Source organism: Sphaerodactylus townsendi, linkage group LG07 (genome assembly GCF_021028975.2).
Source record: "Sphaerodactylus townsendi isolate TG3544 linkage group LG07, MPM_Stown_v2.3, whole genome shotgun sequence".
Classification (NCBI taxonomy): Eukaryota; Metazoa; Chordata; class Lepidosauria; order Squamata; family Sphaerodactylidae; genus Sphaerodactylus; species Sphaerodactylus townsendi.
In genome coordinates, this window is record NC_059431.1 from 70,693,645 (window position 1) to 70,716,073 (window position 22,429).

The following is a 22,429-nucleotide window of genomic DNA, read 5'->3' on the forward strand; positions in this document are numbered from 1 at the left end:
ACCCCATTGGAATCCCTCCTTCAAGTATAATGCGTCTTCCCGACGCGGGTACCTGTCCAGCCACTGGGCTAAAAGTTGCACACGCACCGGGGTGGGGGCGAGACTCTGTAGGACCTCCGGGACTTCAGGCCTTCTGGGCGGGGAAGGATCCTCCCTGGCCGCCACCGTCCTTCTTAGCGCCGCCGGAGCCAGGGTTCCGGCCACGTCGAAAGGGAGGCCGCGCCAGTTGAGGGCACTGTATCCTGGTGTGAGCCCCGAAGCATCTAGAGCAAGAGTGCTCAAACCTGCACTTATCTTTCCTACAAGAGCCTTGATTAAAAGCCCAGCAGGCGTGACGTGGCGGGTCTCGCTGGCTAACCCCTTTCTTCTTCAGCCCTTCCCCACTAGCAGGGGTGACCTAAACCACATTTGTCATCCACGTTTGGTCGTGGATTATGTCCCACCTGCGGCCTGGGCGATGTGAAGCACTCTTTCGAAATGCTTCATCATACTTCAAGGCCGCTGCGTCCCCCGAGAGGGATCGGGCTTTCAAAACGTTGGCCCAGTGAGCAGCCAGGTGCCAGGCCCTTAGAGGGTAGGCGGCTCCAATAAGTGCCATATACTCCGCAAACCCTTTTGACCAGTTGTCAAAAGAACGCTCGGCTCTTTCCGGGCGTTCCCTTTTCTTTCTGGCCGAACGGGAACCGGACTCCTCAGGATCCTCTTCCGGCCGCAAAACCGTGAAGAGGTCCACGTAGTAGCCGTCCAGGGCTCTTTCTCTCAGTTTTCTCGGCATATGGGAGCCAGGAGGGTCTCCTGGATCCCAAGCTGAGCAGAAAGCCGCCAACTCTGAATTCCCTGCACTGTCCGCTACAGCAAGGTCCCCTTTCCTCCTTTGCATGATCCAATGAGGAAGAGCTGGCACCTTTTCCCCTCGCTCCCAATAATCCCCCGCTGCCTGGGCGGAATCCTCATCCGTCGACTCACCCGATGAGGATGAACTAGGGGAACGATGAGAACGACGAGAGGCCTTCTTCCCTCTGCGTCTTGCTCTGGCTCGTGCCCTTCCCGTCTGGTTGGAAGGGCCTGCCAACTCTGGACCCTGCACTAAGGGGCCCGCTGCCACCGGAGGGTCCGAACTGCCCAAAGGTGCCTGGTAACCCAAGCCCTGCTGAACTTGAGTCCCCACACACGGAGGTACAGAGGGACCCAAGCTCTGCTGAACCTGAGTCCCCGCCAAAATAGGGAGAGGGGAACCCAAGCTCTGCTGACCCCGCGTCCCTGTGACTGTAGGGACCGAAGAGCCAACGCTCTGTTGTACCTGAGTCCCCGCAAACGGGGGTAAGAAGGAGCCCAGACTCTGTTGTACCTGATTCCCTCCAAAGAGGGGTACTGGGGAATTGTGCCCTTGTGGAGACCAAGAGCAAGAGGGTACCTGCTGGCTCCCTAAAACACCACCCGGCCATTGACCAAAACCGGGGGAGGGAGCAAATTGACCTGGCCATCCCATGCCTGGATTCATGTTCAAGCCCATATAAGGAGCATATGGGTACGGACATGGCATGAGAAAGGGGCTTGTCGGCGTGGGCATCCCACTTTGAGCAATAGAAGTCATGAAACCTGTGGGATTGTTTACCCCACTCCTTGCGGACGGAGGCCGAGCCGATCCTGGAGTGCCAGGCGTTGTTTGCGCCCGTGGCCCCACATTAAGCTCGCTCCCCGTGCCTGCTAGTTCAGGCAGAAGTTCTGCGGGTGCATCCAGCCTCCTTGCACTGGCAGAGGTGGCAGGCGGTCCTGATTGCCCACTAGTAGCGGGCATCTCCCTGCTCGGCTGGGGCATTCCCAACTCGGCACCTTGGATGGCCCCTGGGATGACCCCTGGGGTTGGTGCTCCCTGCCCCTGGCTTGATGCCCTTCCCCTATCCTGAGTCTGCTCTCCCTTCCCCCGCCCGTGTGCGTTTGACAGGCCCGGGGAGCCGGGCTTCAGGCGGGCAAAGCTTCTGGCCTTAGAGATGGTCGCGCGGGAGAGGAGCCATGGTCTGAACTCTACTATTACTATCAACAAATAAAAGTTGTAAAATTAAAGATGTTTTTGTTCGTTTGTTTGTTTGTTGGTTTCAAAATCCTATAATAAAATTGTTGCCAATAAAATCCTAAGAAGCCAAGTGGCACAAAGTGGTGGCACAGAAAATCACTACCTCCGATTACTGCCACCTGCCACTCGACCCAAGGCAAGGCTCGTGATGCCTCGAATGGCCTACGGACAGCAGGCCCACTGAAGATGACGCTGCCAAAATGGCCGTCGTCTCTTCACTCCCACTCGCCTAAAATGGCCGCTAAAAAGAAATTGCAAACTCTGATTATGGGTGCTAAAGTTGAACAGGCGAAGCCTCCCCACTAATCACCTCGTCTAAGCCCCCCGGACCGCAGCCAGGACAGCTTCAAGCCGGCCTTGCCTCACTGGCCCGCTATGAACCCCAAAAGGAAGAAAAGGCGAGGAGAGGTGCGCGGTTAAATGTAAACAAAATGGCCGCTGCTCCTCTCCCGCGCGACCGTCTCTAAGGCCAGAAGCTTTGCCCGCCTGAAGCCCGGCTCCCCGGGCCTGTCAAACGCACACGGGTGGGGGAAGGGAGAGCAGAAAAAACCCCGCACCCCAGCCGACTCGGCAGCCGACCCGTCAGTTGACGACTTGCCAAAGCGCTCGATCCGCCGGGCAGAGCAGTCGTAAGGCCACACAAGCGCAGAAACGCTCGTGCAAGAGGAGCCGCCGAGCCGACGGCCGGCAGAAGCCCCGGCAGCCGCAGAGCCGCACGGCCACCAAAAGGCAGGAGGAACGCCCGCTCAGCTGTTTTGGACGCCCTGCCGATCGTCGAGGCTGTTGCAAACAGCCGAACAACGGGCCGTGCTCTCCCGGCGAGTTAAGGGGGGGGGGGATGGTCGCCCAGCTAAATTCGCCCAGCTCTAATCAAGGTCGTTTCAAACCTGCCGGCCTCGAAAAGAGGCCGGACCCCGCCGACGCAGCCCTTATATAGGCTGCTCTGAAGCCCTTGTCACGTGCTGGTACCCGGCCACGTGACAGGCTCAGCCCGCCGGCGGGGGAGAGGTTTGCATTCCTTCCTCCCCCCCTGCAATGTCGTCCCAGGCTGAAGCCTGGGACGCGATTAAGTTCTGCGGGAAAGGAAAGCACAATCTGTAGTAAAAGGCATGGGCTCCACATCTTCAAATGGAGATATGGCGATGTAGACTCAAGGTCCTCTGCTCCAAATCATCCTGGCCACACACCTGGAACAGATACCACATGCTTTTGTAGCCTTTTTACTCTTCCAGTGCCACATAATCCATATCATGCCTCCTAGAATGGACCTCGTCACGTAGACTAAAACCAGGTCTTATGCAGCTGTAAAGCTAAGTAGAGGACAGATTCGGTATATATTTGTTTAGCTAGGGAACCAAAGTAACACTGTTGTAAACCACCAACTCAGTGGGTGGAATCCTGTGCAAAAGCACATGGATGGAGTAGGTGAAATAGATTTTTCCCCCTTCCTCCCTTTTTAGGACAAGAAGCAGGCTGCTGCAGAGGAGAAACATTAACATTGAAGCGTTTCTGTGGGTTCCAGCCTCATTATGTCCCAACTGCTGGGTTAATCCTAACAATAATTGGGAAACCAGCTGAGTCTTCCGTTGCTGCAACTCCCATCCCTTGCTGCTGCTCCAAGAGTGAAGGCCATGCCTAAGTGGCAGAGTGTCAGTTCTGCTGGGTGATCCATTGGCCTCCTGGTTTGCTTGCTTCCTGTTACACACCTAAGGGAAATAGGTGTTTATGTTTCCAGTTAGCCACAACTTTCACTGTATCACAACATTTTTGGCAGCTGTGCAGGACTGGTGCAGCCAACTTAGTTTCGGCAGTGTATTTGAAAGGTAAAGTCACCCTCATCACTGGAGTTGGAGAGGGGGGCATTGTCTTGCAAAAAAAGCGAAGTCATAAATGCTTGCCCACAACACAATGTGTTGTGCATAGTAGCTCCTGTGATCCTGATTGCCTTCACTGGGCGTGAAAGTGACTGCATTTGGAAAAGTTCATTGTGGTCTTTTTTCTGCACAGTTTATGTTTACTGTGTGCGGGGCACACTGCTGTTGAAACTGAGTACAGAAGCATACTTTCCCGATACTTCAAAGTGGGAGTAGGATATGAACCGTGATCAAGGATGTTTGAGCACTTCATATGTTAGAATGCACTGGGGTGAAATGGAAGAGACTTAGGGAATCTGAGGCATGATTTCCTAGCATGCTTGTATGTGGTTTCTTGACACCCTGGTTGCAACAGTGGGACTGGGAAGAGAGCTAAGGCAAAGTTCCACGAAAACAAATTGTTGCCCTTGATTTATCAGTGGTCCTTGGTGAGGGACACTGTCTACTGTGTTTCATAGCTGGATCTTGCATACTCCTGGTAGCCTGCCATGATTGCTACAGGCTTAGTCAGTATTGTATCCTCTGAGAGGTAGGAGGGGACAGTTTGGCAGGGACGTAGGTAAGGTTGGGGGGGGGTTTTCTCAGGTTCAAACGGCTCCCATTACATGTCTGGCTCACTTGAAATAATGTATGGAATGGAGCAGCCGGAAAGCCCTCAGTCATCAAACCCACCCCATTAAAAAAATCTATACCTACGTTTGGCAGGATCTCCCTCTGGGAGACTGACTCCAATGGGAGCTTTTTATTTTATAGCATATTCTGTGGCTGCAACATTATGCTGTTGTGAGGGATAGTTACAACCTCTGAGAAAGCACAGAATTCCAAACAACTCTGCTGCTCCTTTACCATGCCCCAAATTCCACTCCATTCTCCCAAGCTGGCGCTGTCCTTCAGCATATGGGTTATGCTGGTAGGACCAGCCTCTTGGCAGAACAAGGACGTCATGTGGAGGTCTAGAAATCATTCTGTTAAACTTTCTCCCCTCAAAATCACTTCTGTGTGTACTTGTAAAAAGTAAACTGGGTCTGGCTACAGCATAAAGACTGGCCATACACCTAGTTGATCAGCACAGCAAGGGTCCACAGATTAGAAAGATGGGGAGGGTTTCAGACCATGAAAGTTGCACTATTAAGAACTTTAACATTGGAAAAATAAGCCATAATGTGGTGTTTAGGTTTTAAAATGGTAGCAATGCGCTGAGAACATCCTTCTGTTGTGTGACTTCAAAAGGATATGTCATTTCAATCATGGACTACTTTGATCTAACGAAGAGGACTCTGGAGGGAAATTCTGGAGAACCAGGAGAGAGTTAGGAATGTAACAAGCTAGATGACTGTTTAATCTTACTTCATGTTTGCTTTTGGGTGAAATTTGCATAATGATTACTCGATCCCCAATTCAGAAATATAGTTTCAATTCATTTTAACACTTTGAATACTCATTTCGTTTTGTATCTCAAAACTTCTTTGTTTTTTCTCTGTACTCTGTACATGCTCTGAAACTGCTCAGCAACACCACAGTTGAGATGACATGAGATAACTATTTTCTGCATGGCTCTTTTGAGGAGTTCGTGCATCTCCTTCTCTCAAGGTTTTGACACATATTACAGGTTGTTTCCATATTACATCTGCATATTTAAAAGGCTCATGGATAGTGGCAATGTACTGTGATTTGATGTTCCCTTCCTCTGGTTTAAGAGACTTCCAGCCTTCTCTTCCCCATTTTTTTCCAGCTGCAGGACAGGAATCCCTCCTCTCAGCTGCCACACTTGTACATATGTTTTCATGCTAACTTAGTGCCACTAAATTTTAGTTGTCAAAAGGAAGAGGGAGTTAGGAACAATGCTACATCTGTCCAGAGGCAACTGGAGGATAGGACTGCTCTGTTAGAAGACTTCACCATAAGCTCTGGAACTTCTATGGTTCCATCTTTAATTGTGTTTTCCAGATTTTTCAATGGCATTTTCTAACATAATCCACTGGAATATTAGGGCAATAATAACGCTGTAAGAACTCTCACCTAAATCCAGTTTACATAAAAGCAAAAAGTGAAAAATATGTTGCAACTAAGCAGCATTCTTGTCATTTCATAAGCACAATAAAGTTAATATGTACTGTTCAGTGATAAGAAAGCAACTCTGAAGGACAACATTGTTTGAGCTTGTCCTGTAAACCAGGAACCAATCTGACGCAAACTATCCATACCTGTTTCTAACATATTCTTCAATTACAGATACTGTTTCTGAAACAGGCTTTTCCACACTGACAGTGATAAAATTTTCTGGTGCTGACGGAGCTTCAAGAGCATCAAACTGAGATTGTAGTAGCTCAGGTGGCATAAAGTGGCCCCTCCTTTTTGCCAAGCGCTGAGCAATGAGGTCCATAGGTGCATCTAAGTGGATAAAAAGGATTTTTCGGGACGCAGGCTCCTTTTGTTCTTCCAGCTGGCTACTTGAATTCTCACAATTGATCCCTGCCTCTCCATATTCTAAAAGGCACCTGTACATTTTTTTCAGAGCTGAACAGGCTAAAATTGTGTTTTGCCCAGAGGCGTGCTCCCTAGAAAGAGAAAACATTGTCATTATCTATCCAATTTAGTAGAATTACTTTCTGTCACATGCTTGCAGTTCAGGAGACTGACTTTGGACTACACCACTCTGGAGTACAGGTGGTGTCTCTGAACATTTGCCAAAGCAAGCAGTTCTTGTGCATAGAAAAATACAATGAAAAGGAGGCTGGACTAGAGCTCCTCCCCTTACAGAGGCTCATTCCGCACACGCAGAATAATGCACTTTCAAGCTGCTTTCAGGGCTCTTTGAAGCTGTGCGGAATGGCAAAAACAGTTGTGAAAGCAGCTTGAAAGTGCATTATTTTGCGTGTGCGGAATGAGCCAGACTTTGTTGGGCAGATTTTTTTTAATGGAGCAAGAAGAATCACATGCATATAATGCCCTACTTCCATTCTGAGTTGACCTGTTCTTTTGAATTTACATTTCAGCCCTTATTTGCTGTAAGATCTGTATAGGTTTGGTTTCTGCTAGACATTGGAAGAGACAATGAATGACACTGAACATATGACTCCCAACTACTAGAAATCTAGAACAGCCCTAACACCTGTTCTCCCACTGATAATGTTTCACAAGGCATTGCCTTCATAAATTTCATGCCTTTGGAATACAGTCAGAGGGACTAGAAACTAGCTTTTTATTTATTTATTTTTAATTGTGATTCTTCGAATTTTGGGTTCTTTGCTCACTATCAATTGTTGCTTGTTTGAACAGTTGTAGAATTCATAAAACAATGATTATAAGTCCTTATGCTGCAAGTCAAACATCCTCTTACCTCATTAACATATCATGTAAGTGACACAGCCATGGAATCCTGTCCTGAAAAAAGGAAGAAAAAAAAGAGCAAGCGAGCTTCAGTACACCGAAAACAATAAATGGTACCATTTACAGGAGGTTTTCAATTTTTTCTCCAGAAAATCCTCATGGCATTGTCACGCTGCTAGCAATTTCAAATCATCCTAGCCCATTAGTTTTAATAGTTCTTCCTAGCAAGAAAATAATTTCTGCCTGTGAATGCACTGGATTCAAATAAGTATGGCAAATGCATTCAAGATGATTCTGAGTCGTGGAACACTTTTTGAGTTGTGGAACACTTTTCAGGAGACAAATTCATCATGGAGCCCTTATGCAAAAGGCACGTATGTGCATTCTTGGCTGTTTTTATCTAACTGTATTTTTCAAGTTGTCAGTTTTGCAACATATATATAGCATACACTTCAGTCTATAATATTTGCTATCTACACTGCTTCACAGCATGCTGCAGGAGCTAAATACTTTCTACCCAATACTTACCTATACACAGTTCATGGCTGCACAAATTCACAATTTTGACATTTATTCCAAACTCTTTGCAGAGCACTTGGAGATGCTTCACGGAGCACCAGGTGCTCCATGGAACACTGTTTGGGAACCTGATAGGATGGCTATGTTGGGAAGAAGATGGGAAACTCTATAGTCATGACAAAGCACTCTCCCATTTCCAACAAGCTTTCAGTTCCATATCATTGGTTTTAGCAGGACATTACTATAGACATACGCTTATGAAAAAGGTTTTTCACAAATAAAACAATATGGTGCACTCCTTCAGATGAGCAGCAGACTCTAATCTGTGGAAACAGGTTTGTTTCCCCACTTTTACACATGAAGCCTGTTGGGTGACCTTGGGCTAGTCACAGTTCTTTCAGAACTCTCTTATATCTATTTCACACTGTGTCTGTTGTGGGGAGGGGAAGGCAAGGAGCTTTGGTAGAGAAAGGTAGAGAAAAGTGGGGTATAAAAACCAACTCTTCTGCTTATTACAAAAAAAAGGTTTTGTTCATTATAAGAGGCAGTCAGGATAAGCAGCATTTCCATCTATGACAAATGGCTGCAAGATTTAATTTGCTTGAAGCATGGTGTAAGAAGAGTAGACTTTTTGACTGGCATGTGCAAAAATTGACAGTTGTAATTTCCTTTAAAAAGGCAAGTGCAGTGTTTTCTTATATTCTTCTCTAACGGATTTCACAGGCTCCAGTCATCAAGCAAAAATGTTTTGTTTAATTTTATGCTATTGTTGAGGGGTTCTTATCAGCTTGTCTTTGTGGAGTAATAGGCAGTACTCATAACAATTCACATAAGTCTGTAAAATGAGGTAACAGGGATAAAGGGAATTGGAGATGTGCACATAAAATTCACAGCAAGCTGTTTCTCATAATACTGAAATTGGTGTTGGGAAAAGTACTCCAAAAGGGGCAATTAGCAGACAACTTCTGGTGGAGTGGCCCCAGTGGTGCCCAAAGGATTAAGCTGAACATGTAGTCTATTAAACTGAACATGTAGTCTTAGGAAATGAATATGAAGATTTTCCCCCTTGTCTTTTAAATTTACTTCCTTAGGGTTACACGAGTTTGAAGAGTAACTGAGTCTGTGCTACAAGCAAAAGAAATTGTTTTGCAATGGGGCACCAACCAACCATAATTAATCACTTTAAAGTTCTAATGATTTCAGTGGAAATGAGTAAATTTGTGTCCCTTTGAAAGCACATTAGCATGCCTAATTTGGGCTAGATTATACTTGTGGCTTGCCAGTTCAAATTCAGTAATATAGTTAACTTTACAGAAACATAAGGCCCAGTCCACTTGACACTCCAACAATCTGCAAGAGCACAAGTACCTTACAAAGGCATGGAAGAAAAGTGGATGGGAATTTAAGAGGCATACAGAGACTCCCTTCCATGCCGCACTTTGCTGTCTGTACTTGTGTGCGAGCAGGGAAGGGGGGAATTTAGGATTCTCTGCAAATCTGGAGGAACCGGGTTTGATTCCCAGCTCTGCCACTTGAGTTGTGGAGGCTTATCTGGGGAATTCAGACTAGCCTGTGCACTCCCACACACGCCAGCTGGGTGACCTTAGGCTAGTCACAGCTTTTCGGAGCTCTCTCAGCCCCACCTACCTCACAGGGTGTTTGTTGTGAGGGGGGAAGGGCAAGGAGATTGTAAGCCCCTTTGAGTCTCCTACAGGAGAGAGAGGGGGATATAAATCCAAACTCTTCTTCCAAACTCTCTTCTTCAAATAGGTGATGAATCTACAGCAAGGCTTATGGTGACTCCCTAGGCTAGGGTTTTGAAGGCAAGAGACATTCAGAGGTGGATTGCCATTGTCTGCCTCTGCATAGGTTGACAGAGTTCTGAGAGAACTGGAACTTGCCCAAGGTCATCCAGCAGGCTTCATGTGGAAGACTAGGGAATCAAACCCAGTTCTCCAGATTACAGGCTGCTACTGTTAACCGCTACACCATGCTGGCTTTCAACAGCAACTTAGGCCTCCACAATGCTTCTTTAAGTTACCAATAAGTTACATATTGACAGGTGTAAGCACATTGTAAATATTTAAGGTTTTCTCATCTAAAGAAGAACTATCCCAAGGAAAGGCTGGTCTAAAGTCCTTATCATGGGGTACAATCTCAGAGCCTTCTCAACACCGTATATACATACGTTAGGTTTGCCTGCTTTGGCATGAACGCCTACAGTTAGCCTTTAGCAGCTTTTGAGCTGTAGCAAATAGCAGGTGAGTCCTGCACATCAACTATTATTACAAGTGCAAGAACAAATCAAGTCAGTGGGTATTTTGTTAGCTTGGAACCTTTTAGAAAATAAATGTGCTCAATATTTAGAAGAGTTCTTTGGTTTCTGAAGGGTATGTGATACCTGATCATTCAGAGGGATTCCTTGTGCCATTTTCTTTTTATTTTCTTCTGGATGATAGTCATCCCCATCATAGAATTTCCATCCCAACTAAATAGGAAATACAGTTATGGATTAAACAGGCAAGTACAGCAGCAACAAAACTCAGCAAATACAAATACTTGCTTTGTCACAAAATGAGTCACCATTTACATGATTACATTTCTCAGAAAAGTAAATTATGTAATTAAAAAGATGAAACAGTCTATAATAGATGGTATGACTGTGTTTTGTTTTTTAAGTCAAAAGTGCACTTTATGTGCCTGATTCAGTGATGAAACGAAAGACCATCTATATAAACTGATAAGATTCACATGCAATAAAAAGTGGGCTTCACATTGCTTCCTTTGGGTGCTGCTCCAACATAATAGAAGATGAACAATGCAGTGTGCTCCTGAAAGCAAGAGAGCGAGTTGACAGTGCCAGTGAAACAAACCTCATATTTCCAGGATAAAATGAAGATCCCATGTTGCAAATGGCCTTTGGCTCACAGTTGTTGTGTCCTTAGCACTCACTCACAGAAAGGCTATTAAAAACACCTATACAACACCTATATAGTATAAACTGTACCTTACTGGCCAGAAGTGAGCCCACAGTGGATCTGTAAAACAATACAACATAAATGTATATTTTAATTTTGTAGCAAAAATCGACATTTAAAAAACAAGGCATTGGAGGAAAAATACATTTAATAAATAATGATATAGGGAAAAATTATCAATGAAACCTACAAGTTGTTCGGTCTGTAATTGTCAGAATTAAAGTATTGAGGTAGCTTGGGATTTTATGTAACTATTTTCCTTTTTGAATAGAACATATGTAGAGACAGCTGGCTAATGGACAGTAGCCATAGCATGGCAGTAATAACAGAAGTAGAATTGTTAAGCTCTCCTGTATCATCAGATCAATGAAAGGAGCTGGTGGTTAGAGTTCTGAAATTCAACAATCCCAGAGAGACTTGCAGACAACCAGGCAGCTATGGATTTGTCCCAAGGCCCAAACTAGAAATCCTTCATAACTCAATCCTGTGCTGAGACTGGCATCTGTAAACCCATCAGACCAAATAGACAGTTATGCCTATATAGAGCAGAGATCTGGCTTTTGGAAGTGCTTTGCTTTATATATTGCAATCTGGAAAGAGTGACTTCCTACCAGTAGGAAATAGTAGAGATTTTCATTTCATGTACGAGGTAAAAGTGCAGTCTTATGATACTCACATTGATGTAAGTTGACTGTCATTAATGTTCATTGATAGCTGGCAATCTTTGGCTGATTCCGCATGGCCCCAAAACAGCAGTGAGAAAACGGTGTGAAAACAGTATAAACCCTTTTACACCGTTTTAAACCCTTTTACACCATTTTCACACCGTTTTCACACTGCTGTTTTTGGCCCATGCGGAATCAGCCCCAGTTTTAAACCAATAGGGTTTGGTAGGTTGTTATGATCATAAACTAAGGAAGGGGGCATCAGGAACAATGTACATGAGCACAGATTTGTTGGTGCTCAAGAACATAATAGTTGGTGCTCAAGAACTTTCTACTGTACTGTGGTTCAAAAACAGAACAAAAAACAGTGATATGTGTAGTTTCTTAAGAGGAGATGCTGGCCTCCATGCCTACTGATTTGATGAGAAACAGCTTTGAGGCTGGCAGCATAATTTCGATGCAGAGGATAAGACTGAATATGGAGACAGAAAGGGAGTAATGCCTGCTCCTTGGTTTATAGCAAGTGGTAAATCCATTCATCTCTGCCCAATCTTCCAGCTAGGTGGGGCCAGTCCTGCTTCCAGCAGAAACAAAAAAGTTGGCTCACTATGATAGATGTGACTGGCCATAACTGGCGGTAACTGCTGTAAAACTGGTGCAAGAACACTGTGATGCACTCTTGACTCTACATCTATGCAGAAATCAGAAACACTGTACTCCTTGTAGGGCAGATGTGACAAAAATAGGATAGAAAGTCAAAAGTGTATTGCTTACTATTTCAAGTTGAACAATGACTAAGGAAGAGGTTCCCAACCTTCTTGTGCCTACAGGCACCTTTGATGTTCTGACAAAGCATTGTGGGCACTGGCACAGCCACAAAATGGCTGTCATAAAAGGTCTGCTGCAGGAGGTGAAGCCGCCTACAAAATGGTTGTCCCAGCTTATCTTCAGTCACACAGTGAGGATTCTTACACTGACATGGTGGCTGCTATCAAAATAATGTTTTTAAAAATCTGCACAAGTGTCCAGTCAGAAGCCTTGCTGGGCAAAAGCCCCACCTATTTTCTAAAAATACTTGGTGGGCACCAGAAAAGGGGGGATACCTCTGGACAAATAGGGCTGTTCACCTATTGTATTTAGTGCAGAAATACTGTGAAAAACAGCCTCAGTGTAAAGAGTGAACCCCTCACCAATCACAGCATTGAGAGTCTCCACACCTCCACCAGGAACATTTGATAAGAATGATGACCGCCATGGAAAGTAATCTTAACATTGGGGCAGCTGGAGATGGCTACTTTTTAGGGGTATCTTTGTGGTTTGCGAAACGTGTGTTATGAAGTCATCCCAAGGGACAGGAAAAAAGGGACAGTGAAACAGAAGTTAATATAATACTCATTAGGGTGTGTTTACAGCAGCAACCCCATGCTCTGTAATGCCCACCAATGTGTCTATTGCTGCCAGCTTGCTTCTTGTATCTTGGAGATAAAATTTAAAGGCTCTTGAATGAAACAGAAGCAAAAGAAGCTTTGTATTGTTTCCCACAAGCTGACTATACTAACAAAGTGTTCTTCCCAGGCAGGCTTGGCCAAACACACAGACATTGTTATCACTCAGGAACAGGCGAAATAAATTAGAGGTCCAGTGGCACCTTAAAGATCAACAACAGTTATTTTTATATGAACTTTTCTGAGTCACAGCCTACTTTGTCAGATAGACATGTAATGGAAAATCATGCTAGCAGAACTTATGGGGAAGGTTTTGGGGGTGGGGGGGGGGGAGGGTTAAGACCTGCCATGAATTGCTCTATGAGTTTTTCAAGCGTAAAATCTTCAATGTAAATTGAAATGAAAAGAGAAGAATTAATTTAGATGCGTGTTCTATCACCCAACAATAGAATTAGCATTTTGAAAGGTCAGAGGTTTGAAGCTCTCCTTTGGATACCATTCCTTTCAGTAGAAACTGAAACCATACAGCATCTTTTCTCCAAAGCAAAGTAAAGCCAGTTCTGCCTTTCCTCAGCTTTCTTGAAGGAGAAGGTGTTACAGAAGACTTCTGGAATAATCACCTTTACATCTGCAGGAAGGACTCTCATTTGGTTGCAACTGGGTCTATTAATAGTCATTTTGTGATCTGGCTTGCTCTATCTATGGCAACTATTTCGCAGTGATACTGACTACCCTTTTTCAAAACTCTAAACGTGTGTGAGGTTCAACAGGGTTACAGGCTCTTCGCTTACAGAGCTGCCTTCTTCAATAGCATGCACAAATATATTTGGAATTTAAAATACACATAAAGGAAAGAAAATGTAACCAGAACTGGCAGGCTGAATCTGTGGCCTTTTTTGATGCCAATATGGCTTTTGTATAGACATGGTCAAAGTGGCACCAAAATGTACTCATCACAGTTCTGTCATACATGTCAACAGAGATTTCCCCCTAAAAGATTTGCAAATGGGTTTATGACTATACCAATAATTGTGTGAAAAGTTCATTTATTTAAAACCTCCTTATTCAAAACCTTCAGCTGTGAAATATTTTAATCTACAAGCAATAGCAGAATTATAAATCACCTAGCCCAATTTCCTCAGATCTCAGAAGCTAAGCAGGGTCAGTCCTGGTTAGTATTTAGATGGAAGACCACCAAGGAATGCCAGGGGTGTTGTCAGTTAAAAGCAATGGCAAACTATCTTTGTTGGTCTCTTCCTTTGAAAATCCCATGAGGGTTCACTATAAGTCAGCTGGACCTTATGCATACAAAATTTAAAGATTAAAAACAAATTTCAATTAGCAATTAAAGACTTTTTATGTGCAAGACATAACGTACTATAGATTTAGTGCTAAAAATGAAACAGACTCTTAAAATAATTAAAATATGTGTATTCCAGAAGAAGAAGAAGAGTTTGGATTAGTATCCCCTTTCTCTCATATAAGGAGACTCAAGGGGGCTTACAAACTGTTCCTTTCCTTTCCCCATAACAGACACCTTGTGAGGTCAATGGGGCTGAGAGAGTTCTGAAGAGCTGTGACTAGCTCAGAGTCACCAGCAGGTTTCATGTGTACAAGGGGGGAAACAAATCTGGTTCACCAGATTAGAGTCTGCCATTCATGTGAAGAAGTGGGAAATCAAACCTGAGCCTCCAGATTATAGTCCACCACTCCTATCCACTACATCACCCTGGCTCTCCATATTATTCTGGAAGTCCTCCCTTATGCAGGTAAAGCATGACTTTGATAGGATTTTATTTCCCTTTCCTAAATGCCGGGGGGAAGGGGCTGTTCCAGCATCAGGTTCCAAAACCTGGGAGCTATCAGGTTTTCACATATAAGGGCTGCTGATTCTGTGTGCTTTTTGTAGTTTTATGCTCTCCTCCTAAAGAAAATATAAAAAATTCCTTTTGCAACTAATTTGAATTCACATTTTAACCTTGACTCAACATATTTTCTAAAGTTCTGTTCCAATTTTTACTGTACTTTAGAAAATTTTCTTCAATCTGCAGAATATTCAGCACACATAAATAATTCCTAGCTATAGGCTTCCCCACTATTTACTTCCCAAAGTAATATGTTTATTAAGAAATTAAGAACAAGTCTGCTTAGGACCACAGTATCAACAAGTCAAGAGAAGCCACTTCCACAAAATGACTAGTAGGAATTCCATCTTTGTTTAGATGTAGCTTATGAAGTTGGGCACAATCATGTGCTTCAGCAAGCAGAAATTATACTCCACTATTAAAAGGTCTGTAATATATTTCACACTGTATTCCATGAGAAAAGTGAAAGAAAATCCTAGTGTGTTATGTATAAGAGCTTTTGAAATCTCTTGGGCAAGAATGAAAACCTATGGAGAAGCTATTATAGCATTGTAAGAAGTCTTGTAAAATCTCTTGCTACATTTGCAAAGGATGATGAGAGGTTCTCTAAGGCTCCAAGTGACCAAGTGATTGTGTTTGTGTAATAATTGTGTATGTGTAATATGCCATAGATGATTTCTGGCAACCGAGTAGGGTTCTTTAAACAAGAGACTAAATGAGATGGTTTTCCAAAGCCTTCCTCTGCATAACAAACCTAGTGGTCTCCCAGCTAAGTAGTAACCAAAGCCTACCCTTCTTAGCTTTTGAGATCTGATGGAATCAGGCTAGCCTGGCCTACCCAGGTCAGGGTTGCATCATTATTATGGTAAGACAGATTTATGATGTACAAACTTTCTTTTGCTGCTACAATGAAGAAAATTATTTTATCCATTTAATTTGTACAAGGGAAATTCCTTATTTGTATGTTGAATTATCTATACATCTATGTTATTTATCTTGCCCTGATCTGTAAAGGTCAGTGCATTTGTAAATGGTTATAATTTGTGATAGCCAATAGTTTTTAGCTTAACTGACGGTAGATGACTTACTGTGGAGTCTCCAGGTTGAACTTCCCTCCAGTTTATTCCAATGTACATCTGACCTTCAGAGGTGGAGCTTCAGAGTGGGTTCCAAATTCAACTGCGTGCCTGCCTCCAAACTCCACCTCTTGAGTTTGGGTGGAGTGCAGTTGCTCAAGAAAGAGGGGGTGGCCCACCTAACGCACCCCCATGTGACCTACTCAAGTGGTGCCCAGGACACTAGCTCCCTCAAGTCCCACCCTTATTACACTACTGCAATACAGAAAACTTATAAAACCCTTTGCATCAATTCTCAGTACTAGAGGTCAGTGCTGTGAAACTCACTTTCTTGCTCTTATTCATTGAGAAATGCTTGGTTATCATAATACACTTAATGAATACGCCTACACAAAACTGGTTTACCAACTATGATTCATGTGAAACAAAAGTATGATATGTAATTAAAATAAGGTGGCCTATAAAAGATAGGCTAGCGCTTCCAAAGTAATATTTGGTAACAGGGTATTACATATGTTTTATCATGCATGTTTGGGTGTTAAACACACCCACAAAGATTTTGTTCATAGAGTATGGGTTTAAATTTTCATATCAGGGGATCCCCAACGATACCTGCAAAAAGAAAACTTGCTTTGCTGTATTTACTGGGAGCATACATCAATCCACTTGGCATCACCTGCATTTACAATATTATGAGTCCTAATAAAAGTGTTTTCCATACAAATTCTAAAAAATATTTTGTGCTGTTAGCCTATGATACTACGTGTATTACAGTTTATTTTTGACATTTTGTATTGGCAAAAATGCAGCAACACCCAACACATACCTATTAAGTTCCTCCATTCATTAAATGATAAAATCTTTGCTGCATTTAGAAGACCAGTGGTATTTAGCAAACTTTGAGTGAAGGCTATAATTTTATTTGACTAAGTAATGCTGTCCTAATTCTCCAACTTTTTTTTTTACAACCAGATGACTGCATCTTCCAACAGGAATTAAAGTCGAATTCTCTGACATGTCCTTCATCCAATACTGAAGAGACCTAATCTTAGCCTCACTTCTGGTCCAGCCCAGTTGTCTAGCACAAGGGCTGGAACATGATTTGGGGCAAAGAAAGTCTTGTCCACCATTGTTTCTGTTTCTTACATTAGACAGCTCCTGACTCACAGAAATTCAAGTTATCCAGCATTTTCCATCATTGGGATACAGTGACAAAGAAAAGCTGGACCATTGGAACAACCATAATTTCTGTTGCTGTTAAAGGAGCAAATTTTCAATCAGTAAAAATATTTGGCAATCCTAGGTCAGAGATATTTATTTTGGCTATTTCCTGGGGTTAAAATTAATAGGTAGGGATAATAGCAAACAAAAATAACTTCATTAGCAGGCTATGACTGATCTATAAGGCAATTAATAAACGTTTTAAATAAGTACATAAATCTATGAGGAAGAAGGATAAGGAACAGCAAAAATGTGATGGAGAGTATGGGAAGAAAGTATTGAAAAACTGTGCTGAAGACGTACACACACACACACACAACCCCCCCCCCCCCCCAGTGGTGCTATATAAATGAGAATTCTCATCTGTATACAGGATGTCTTTCTCGCTACATAACTGAGGACGATCTGGGGGAGGACAGCAGCTTCAGCAACTGATTGTGAATAGAAATTAATCTCACAATTTAAATGTGTAACCTTTTCAGGAAGGCAGTCCTAACTCAAATCCATCCCAAATCTCCAGGGGTTCCCCCCCCCCCGCCCCGATTTTTCTTAGCTTCTGAGTAGGTCTTGGAATAACTGGTCATCATTCTGTTCAGGACCATTTTACTGTGACATTTTTTTCACAAGTGTGCTGTCTTCTGGTTGGTATATAGGACATAGGTGAAAAACCTTGACCAGCTCTTCACGTGGGTGAGGATCACACATGCGTCTGTGTTCCCAGTTGTCTCAACACCAGCCTCCCGACGAGGGTACATCTAGCAACATACATATATGTGTAATCTTTACACACCACACCATAAGAAACTGCACAATTCACGGGGTCCAGCCTATACCTTGCTAAGCCATCCATAGCCAGCAGCAAGAGCGCGCTACGTAAGACTCCCTTCCCCCACCCTTTCCCCCTAGCCCCTTCCCGCTTTAGCTCAGGCCTTGAAAACGATCCCACTCTTCCTCAGAGGCGCTCAGGGATCCCAATGGCTGGCTAGAGCGGAGGCGTCGCTCGGGGGAGCGTCAGCCTTGTCTATGCTCCGCCCTCTCCAGGGGATCTGCTTCGGACTGGGCGAACCCGTCCCCGACCGATCGCGCCGCAGAGGGGACCTACTTTCCCGAGCCGCTCACTCCCATGACCACCAGTAGAGCCATGTCCAGGAATCCGGCCAACGTTTCTGTTCACCTGACCTTCGTTCCCAGCTCTTCTTGGGCGTCCTTCGTTCAGCCCTCTCTGCGTTGTTCCTCCCCTTGTCCCGAGGCAGCTTCCTGGGAAAAGTTCAACGTTGGCTGTTTCTTAATAGCCTGTTGTCTCCCTGAAAGAATACGACTCTTGTCATCCAGTTAGATACACCACTAAGGATCTGCACCGAGGTTTCCACCCCCAAGTCCCAAAGTTCGCCATGCTAACTGATTCCAGGGTCACTAGCTGACTAATGGAGCCAGTATTTTTCCTGAAATTACAACTGATTTCTAGACAACAGAGATAAATTCCTTTGAAGAAAATGGGGGCCCCAGAGCCTGGACTTACAGCATCACATCTCTACTGAGCTCTCTCCCCTCATCAAACTTCATCCTTCCCAGGCACTGCCCCAAATATTCAGCAGTTTCCCAAGCTGAAGTCTGTAAACCTAAGACTCAACGATACAACACAGAAACAACATAAGATTTATGTGTTGTTTATATGTGAGTGTGAATGGCCCTGAACACATGCAGAACATTTTTTGTTTGTTTAGCCACTGATTGTGTCCCAACATGCATGTATGGGTGCAAATTTAGGCCCAGAGGTTTTTTTTAAAAAAAATTAATCCCAGTTATTTTTCAACATTGTATCCATTGAACTAAGCTGAAGCACAGCTGTGACATAGGTATAGATTTTTTAAGGGGGGAGTTCAGGGTGGGGCCATGCCCCTACCTGCTCCTGGGGGCATGACCATGCCTCCCCAAGCCCCACCCCCACCCTCAGTGCTTATAAAAGCAGATCTCCGAGGCCAGGGACGGCAGACTCCCCTGCCCTGCCTGCCCCCCCACACCAGCTGGGCTTCCAGCCGGCAGCCCCATCTGCCCTTCCCTCCAGGCAGAGAGATAGCTAGGGAAAATGAAGCCCGGTGCAGCCTAAAAACTGCACCCCCTGCAGGCCAGAAACTGAAAAACACTAAAAAATACAAAAAAACACAAACAGGGCGGAGCTTCGGACATGTAATGTGGGGGTTGAACCCAAGAAACCCCCCTTACCTACATCCTTGCAGGTATGTGACATTGGCACTGCTCTGATACAACTGTATAGTGTGAGGGAGAAGACATCAAAAAAGTTAGGGAAGGGTTGGAAGGAGCAACTGTAGTCAAACTTCCTATCTTCCTTTAAGGAGGAAGGTGTTCTTTTGATTCAGCATAACGTAAATATTAGTTATGAATTAAAGCATCACTGTTAGTGGGCATTTGTGTTCTAGTGTGTTGGAAGTGCTGACTTAAGAGGAAGGCTTGATTAGTGTTTGGGTGCTGGCCCTTATGCCTAGGTGTGGTTGTTCCTTCTTCCTTCATGGTGAGATTCTAATTCACTTGCCCCAGTGGGATGTCTTATCCATACATTCCCTTTACAGAGGCATGAGTTTGGGAATGCCAACAAGTGTCACAGAACTGCCTTGCTTTCTTTTGTTTGGGATTCTAATTTCCCTAGTAGTTTAGTCTTTGTGCAAGGGGCTTCTCTCTCTTTTGAATTTGTGCCCTTTTACCATTGTTTGCTTTCACTGTTTTCTCTTCTTCTTTAATCCTCCCAGTTCTACAGGTGTAAGACTAAGGAGAATATGACTACATTCTGCATGGATAAATGTGAGCTGTACTCTCTGTGCCAAATTAGATGTGGTTTCTATTATGAGTCAGGTTGATCTGTTTTGCAGATGGAATTCATGTTGAGGAACTAATGTCACAAATGTCCCAGGGCCTTGTTCAGCTGGAGAGTGTGGCATGGGGGGAGGGGGGAGGAGGGGCTTCAATCTTGCCCCCTGTAACATTTTTGAGCCAAAATGGCCATTGGGGCCTATTTGCCATGCTTGGACTCCACAAGCCATGCCCAAGGTGAAGAAGGTGCAATCTAGCCTAGACATACAAACTGCCACACACTGGAATTATATGGGACTGTAGTTTAGCACTGGCTTTAGGATGTGTTTTTATTCCCTCTTCTTTACCCACTCATGAACTACACAATGATTTTGGTAATTCAGCTGGACTTAGGTCCTTCACACAAATGCAGTAACCCTTCTGCAGCTCGTTGTTTTGTTGTCTTCCTCAATGCAGTGGACCATTTCAAAGACACCACAGTACAGTCCTATTCACTTTGGGCTCCTGTACACAGAGGGCAAGATGGTGCTATAAGTAGGCATAGTGACACTGGCAGTAACTATCTTGCTCTGAATGTATATATTAAACTGAACTTTATTAAATGGCAAACTTAAAAACAGGAATGCAACATGACAAAAAGACCATTCAGAGGCTGGCTGTGGTGCTGTAATGGCTAGGGTGTTAAACTATGATGGCAGAAGCTTGTGTTAAAATCTCCAATAGTAAGTCTCCCTCAGTCAACTTTTCCATGCAGGATTGTTATAATAAAGTGGGAGGGATAATTAATTATTTTGGCCTGATATTCTTAAAGCAAAGATGGATTTTTTTTAAAAAAAAAATCTAGCAAATAGACTAATTACCCAACACCTACTTTCCTTCCTGTTCCCCCCCACAATTTTTTTAAACAAGCAACCAGATTAAGAATCCTGAAGAACATAAAAGCTTGCACTCATGTTGTGCTGTTTTGAGTGGCTCAAATAAAAGGTATTATGAGGCTTTTGTTTTGGGATTTTGCTTTGAATTAATATAGTCACCTTCAACCTTTGAAAATGTCTTATATGCATATTGGGCACTTTATTTTGTATTATTATTACAGTGTTAATGTAGGGATACATACTTCTGCTATGATAAACTGAACTATAAATAAAACATAATGACATAATCTCAGGTGATTAATTAAGGAAGAACCTTCACATATCACATGTACCTTTCTCCGCCAAGGGTGTAAAGAGATGGTACAAAGCCTTGTTAGAAGAAAATAATGTGCGTAGGTGTAAATGCTTTATACTAAACTGTGTAGAAATCCATGTACCAGCAATCTCTTTTAAGATAAACCAAAATAATGCAACACATTTTATAAGCTTTCTCTAGAACTCTTCATCAGGCAACATGTTTTAAAAACGAGCAGTGGTGGTGGTTGGGATACACAGTCTCTTGGAGGAAATGGATTATCTAGACCATTTCAGTGTAGAGGTGATGGATTATCCAGAGACCATTTCAATCTGGATTCAGGGCTAGTTTTGGAATGGAAATGGCCTTGATCACTGTTACGGCCTTAACAGGAGTAAGGGTTTTATTAAAGGGATTCTCCACCAGCTGCTAAAAAGTGTAACAGCACACATATAGTTTTTAAAAGTAGATCAATGGGGAATGAACACTCACGTTGGCAGCGAGAGGGGCCGAGAGGAGATCTTTTAGACTGTATCTACGGGGAAGGAATTCTAGCAATGGATATTCCACAGAGAAGCAAGAGTCCAAATTGAGTTTAAATGTTTATATAAATTTGTTTAAAAATACACACGCACAGCAAGACACAAGGGCACATACATTCAAGTTCCTGAGATATAAAAAAGGTTTTAAAAGATAGATTGGATGATAGAAATGGAGGTTGTTGGGTAATACATTACCTATCGATTCTTAGGAGAGTAGAAGTAGAAGGCAGGGATTCCATGCCAGCACAGGAACCCAATGAAGGACGAATCCATGTCTCAACACCACAGCAAGAGAACATGTGGCAAATGAGCAATATGTTGCAGGTAAACTGAACCTTTATACCCTTTGCCCAGGAAGAGGCGGGAGCTAGTGAGTTTTCCTTTTTTTTCTAAATTCTCTGGAATTTCCCATGCTGGGCTTGGGGGGTGCTGAGGTCATTAGTCAGCTGGTCTACTGCTAAACCCGGGACAATGGGAGTCAATTGGTCCTAGATTAAGTCAGGAAGCACAGAATGGCTTTATGCAAAGTAACTCTGATTTTGGGCTGAGACATTAGACCGGGGAAAGGTGGGTGCTTTAGGAAAATTCATAACAATGGGAAGAGGAGATGCAGAGAAGCAACCATCTGTTGATGACTTGGTTTCCAGAAGAGATAGGGAAATGACAGTATCTGATCCATATTCTTTGTTAACAGTATCTTTGCAAGGTGAGGTAATCAAGCATTCTAGTGACTCAAATGAGGCCTCCAAGTTATGCTGGAGTAACTCATGATCTTAGCTTTTGTTAAAGTAGTTTTGACCTTTTGACATGCTGCTACCTACAACCCATAGGAGTGCTTTTGGCA

At 43.7% G+C, this 22,429-nt stretch overlaps 1 protein-coding gene across 2 annotated transcripts; it reads right to left on the reverse strand.

Moving 5' to 3' along the window:
- Positions 1–5,865: 5,865 nt before the first annotated feature.
- IDNK (IDNK gluconokinase) lies at positions 5,866–18,348 on the reverse strand. 2 transcript variants are annotated; one of them, XM_048503968.1, is made up of 5 exons: positions 18,227–18,348; positions 10,805–10,835; positions 10,199–10,285; positions 7,289–7,332; positions 5,866–6,506 (listed from the first exon to the last, which is right to left on the reverse strand). In XM_048503968.1, exons 3-5 carry the CDS (start codon positions 10,226–10,228, stop codon positions 6,143–6,145), a joined length of 438 nt encoding a protein of 145 aa, XP_048359925.1. In that variant the 5' UTR covers positions 10,229–10,285; positions 10,805–10,835; positions 18,227–18,348; the 3' UTR covers positions 5,866–6,142. The 2 variants fall into 2 exon arrangements, with proteins under 2 accessions (XP_048359925.1, XP_048359924.1); XM_048503967.1 differs by having other exon boundaries at positions 18,150–18,348.
- Positions 18,349–22,429: the final 4,081 nt, after the last annotated feature.

Excerpts from the sequence above, each read along its gene's own strand:
- IDNK (XM_048503967.1), bottom strand. The coding sequence starts at position 18,190 with ATGGCTCTACTGGTGGTCATGGGAGTGAGCGGCTCGGGAAA. Across the intron at positions 10,836-18,149 it reads GGAGTGAGCGGCTCGGGAAA|ATCCACTGTGGGCTCACTTC; the intron begins GTAGGTCCCCTC and ends ATTGTTTTACAG. Across the intron at positions 10,286-10,804 it reads GCTCACTTCTGGCCAGTAAG|TTGGGATGGAAATTCTATGA; the intron begins GTACAGTTTATA and ends TTTCCTATTTAG.